This window comes from Hakea prostrata, chromosome 3 (genome assembly GCF_041222555.1).
Source record: "Hakea prostrata isolate BN-2017 chromosome 3, UWA_Hpros_2, whole genome shotgun sequence".
In the NCBI taxonomy this organism is placed as follows: Eukaryota; Viridiplantae; Streptophyta; class Magnoliopsida; order Proteales; family Proteaceae; genus Hakea; species Hakea prostrata.
Window position 1 is genome coordinate 53,734,402 of NC_142602.1, and position 4,235 is coordinate 53,738,636.

At 44.0% G+C, this 4,235-nt stretch overlaps 1 protein-coding gene across 1 annotated transcript; it reads right to left on the reverse strand.

Moving 5' to 3' along the window:
* Nucleotides 1-1,022: 1,022 nt before the first annotated feature.
* Nucleotides 1,023-1,961, reverse strand: LOC149022485 (uncharacterized). Its single transcript, XM_089147636.1, has 2 exons — nucleotides 1,722-1,961; nucleotides 1,023-1,586 (listed from the first exon to the last, which is right to left on the reverse strand). The coding sequence occupies exons 1-2, from the start codon at nucleotides 1,959-1,961 to the stop codon at nucleotides 1,023-1,025; spliced, it is 804 nt and encodes a 267-aa protein (XP_089003762.1).
* Between the last annotated feature and the right edge of the window lie 2,274 nt (nucleotides 1,962-4,235).

Below are 4,235 nucleotides of genomic sequence, written 5' to 3' on the forward strand. Positions count from 1 at the left end.
GCTTCCGCCCCATAAGTTAATTTGAACGGAGTTTCTCCAGTTGGGGTTCGAACCGTTGTTCGGTATGCCCATAGCACATTTTGAAGTTCTTCTATCCATAAGGCCTTATTTGTCTCGAGCCTCTTCTTTATTCCTTCCAATAGCGTTCGGTTCGTGACTTCCACCTGCCCGTTGCTTTGAGGGTATGCTACCGATGACATTCGATGATCTATCATATAGGTGTTGCAAAAGTGTTCGAATTGGGGATTGTCGAACTGCGTTCCATGATCGGTAACCAATACTTTGGGAATCCCGAACCTAAATATGATTGACTCTCGTACGAACTTTTCCATTTGCTTTTCTTTGATTGATGCCAGCGAAGCAGCCTCTACCCATTTTGTAAAATAATCGATTGCCACGATTAAATACTCTTTCCTTCCCGCTGCTTGTGGAAACTTGCCCATCAAGTCTATTCCCCACATTGCGAAGGGAATTGGGTTAAGTATTGACGTAAGCATCGTAGCTGGTTGTCTGAGCACGTTTGAGTGTATCTGACATTGGGGGCACTCCCGAACGTACTTGAAGGAATCCTCCTGTAACTTGGGCCAATATAATCCAAGGCGAAGGGTTTTATGTGCCAGGGTTCGTCCTCCCGAATGTGCTCCACAGATACCTTCGTGAACCTTAGCCAGCGCTGTATTGGCCCCTTCTGGGCCGATACACCTGAGTAGGGGTCCCGCAAAAGACTGGCGATATAATCTTCCATGCTGGATGGTGAATCTTGCTGCGTGATTTCTAACTGATCGAGCTGCTTTTATATCTTTGGGGAGTTTATCATCTCGTATGTATTCGATGATTGGATCCATCCAACATCTTGTACTCTCGATGTATGATACAAATTCTACGTTTTCGATTGGGAGACTTAGTTCCTCAGTGTATACTGACGGCTCCAAAGTTTTCTCCTTAGCATTGGCCAATTTCGAAAGTTCATCCGCTATCGAATTCTCCTTCCGAGGTATTTGGCATATTTTGACATTTTTAAATCATTTCTTCAGGATCTGAACCAGCTCCTGGTATTTCTGTAGACGCGGCTCTTTTACTTCATATTCTCCATCTACTTGATTGACGATAAGTTGGGAATCACTGTATATTGTTGCTTTTGTTACCGCCAACGCTTTTGCTAGCCTGAGCCCTGCAATAGGAGCTTCATATTCGGCCTCATTATTGCTTGCCTGGAACTCGAATCTCAAAGCATATCGGATTAAGAATCCTCCCGGACTTTTTAACAGGACGCCCGCCCCAGAACCAGATTTGTTGCTTGAGCCATCGACGTAAACGTGCCACATGCTAGGCATAGTAGGTTCTTCTTCCCCCTCGCTTGGTACTACGGATTCTACTATGAAATCTGGTAGCGTTTGTGCCTTTATAGCCGTTTGGGGCTTGAAGTCTATTTGGAATTCCCCTAACTCGACCGACCATGCGACCATTCTTCTCGACAAATCCGGTTTAAAAAGTACCTTCTTCAAAGGGAAATTGGTCAGTACCTCAATCGGATGAGCCTGGAAATATGGCCTTAGCTTGCGAGCTGTTATCATAAGGGCCAATGCCTGTTTTTCGATCACCGAATATCTTTTTTCAGGATCCAAGAGTACATGGGTTACATAGTAAATAGGCCATTGTTTTCTGTCTTTTTCTCGAATGAGGACTGCGCTTAACGCCGATTGTGAAGTTGCCAGCTATACCTGCAGGGTTTCACCTTTTTCGGGTCGAGAAAGTAATGGCGGCTGTCCGAGTCTTTTCTTTAATTCCTCAAATGCCTTTTGACATTCCTCTGTCCAACGAGCCTCTTTATTTCCCTTCAAGTCCTTCAACGCCTGGAAAAAAGGTAAGCATTTTTCCCCCGCTTGCGAGATGAAATGGGTTAGAGCTGCTATTCGTCCTGTCAAACACTGTATGTCACGAACTGTTTTTGGGGAATCCATGTTGATCAGTGCTTGTATTTTGGCAGGGTTTGCCTCGATTCCTCTTTGAGAAACCATGAATCCCAAGAACTTGCCCAAAGAAACCCCAAAGGCACATTTCTCCTGATTTAACTTCATCCGATACTTTTTTAAGACGGAAAATATTTCATGAAGATCCTCAATGCGACCTGTTCGTAAAAGGCTTTTTACCAACATATCATCCACGTATGCTTCCATATTCCTCCCGATAAGGTTGGTAAAAATTTTGTTTACAGCCCTTTGATATGTAGCCCCCGCATTCTTGAAACCGAATGGAATGACTTTATAGAAATAGCTTTCCCGATTAGTCATGAATGCCATGAATCTTTCGTCATCCTTATTCATCAGGATTTGGTTGTATCCGGAATATGCGTCCATGAAACTTAACGTTTCATATCCTTCCGTGGCGTCGATCAAGAGATTTATTCGCAGAAAAGGATAACAGTCCTTTGGGCATGCTTTATTGAGGTCGGTGTAGTCGGTACACGTTCTCCATTTTCCATTGGACTTCTTTACCATTACCACATTAGCCAACCGTGTTGGGCACTCAATGGGCTCGATAAAACCAGACTTCTCCAGTTTTTCCACCTCCTCCCGGATAGCATCGTGTTTTTCGATTGAGAAATTTCGTCTCCTTTGAATTACAGCTTTGAAATCGGGATTGAGCCATAGCTTGTGTTCGGCCACAATTCTGTCAATTCCTGGCATATCACTGGCTGACCACGCGAATACGTCTATGTTTTCCCGAAGGTAAATTGTCAGTTCTTCTTTAAAAGCTTCAGGCTGTTCGGAACCGATGTAAGTGAACTTCACATTATCCTCCGGTTGTAAACATATACGTTCTAATTTTTCCACCGGTTCGGGCCTTTGCATGATGTCTTCGTCCTGATCATCTCTTATTTCAATTGGCAGGGCGGTGGCCTTTTTGGGTCCTACTTTGTCCTTTAGGTAAGCCACATAACATTGTCGGGATAATTTTGATTCGAAACTACTTGCCCGATTCCATTATGCGTTGGAAACTTTATCTTCATGTGTTTTGGCGATACCACAGCACCCAGCTTTGCTAACGAAGGTCTGCCCAAAATCATGTTATATGCAGGAAGATCCCAAACTACCAAGAAATTTTCCCGAATGGTTGATTCTTTAGGGAAATTCCCTACAGAGAGATCCAACTGAACTGTTCCTTCCGCCACGATTGACGAACCAGCGAATCCGTAGAGATGAGTTGAGGATGGTTTCATCAACCCTGATTCAAGATTTAGCTTTTCATAAGCCTCGTAAGATAGAAGATCAACTGAAGATCCTGTGTCAATCAGGACCCTTTGCACCTCCCTCCGACCATTCTCTACCTTGATGACTATCGCATCATCATGGGGGATGCAGACGCCTCGTTCGTCTTCTTCACCAAAAGTAATTGATAATTCGTCCATTTTCTTTTCTTTTCTGAGCCTCCCTGATCCCACGAAGCTCAATTTTGATTTTAACTTTCGTAAGGATTCGGGTTTAGGTCCCCCAAATATAGTGAGGATCAGGGACCTGCTGGGTCCCGTGACTTCCTTTCCCTTCTTGGCCTTTGATGTTTCGATCCAACGCTCCTGGTTTGGCGAACGACCTCTTTTTTCATTGATCGCTCCCTTATCATCCTCCCTACCTTTCAGAAAATTTGTAAGGTGTCCCTGATTTATCAGCTTTTCGATATCTGCTTTGAGATGTCTACAGTCATTAGTATAATGACCATAGTCTTTATGGAAGCGGCAATATTTCTCCATGTTCTTTTCCCCTGTCTTTGTGACAATCTTGGGGGGCCATCTTAGAATGTCCCGATTCTTTATCTGCATCAGTATCTCGGATCGAGTAGTATTTAACGGTGTATATTCATCTTGGTCTGGGGATCGCCTTCTCCAGGACGAGCGTGACTTTCGCATGTGTTCCCAATTGGGCTGTTTTCTGCTTTGGTCCTTTTTCCGAACTTTTATCTCTCTTGTCGCCACCTTAGGCTCCCCTTGCCGGGTATCAAGTATCTCCGCCACCTCTGCCTGCTTTTGGCACTGTTGTACTAACTCGGCGTAAGTGGTTGGCATATCGTAGTAAATACTCCAGTAACTTCCAGTTAGTTAACCCTGTAAAGAGGGCCGTTTTGGCCACTTGATCATCTAAGTTGCCAATTTCCATTGTAACTTTGTTGAATCTCTTTAGGTATTCCTGTATTAATTCGCTCCTTCCTTGCTTGATAGTAAAGAGCATCTCTTCTGTTTT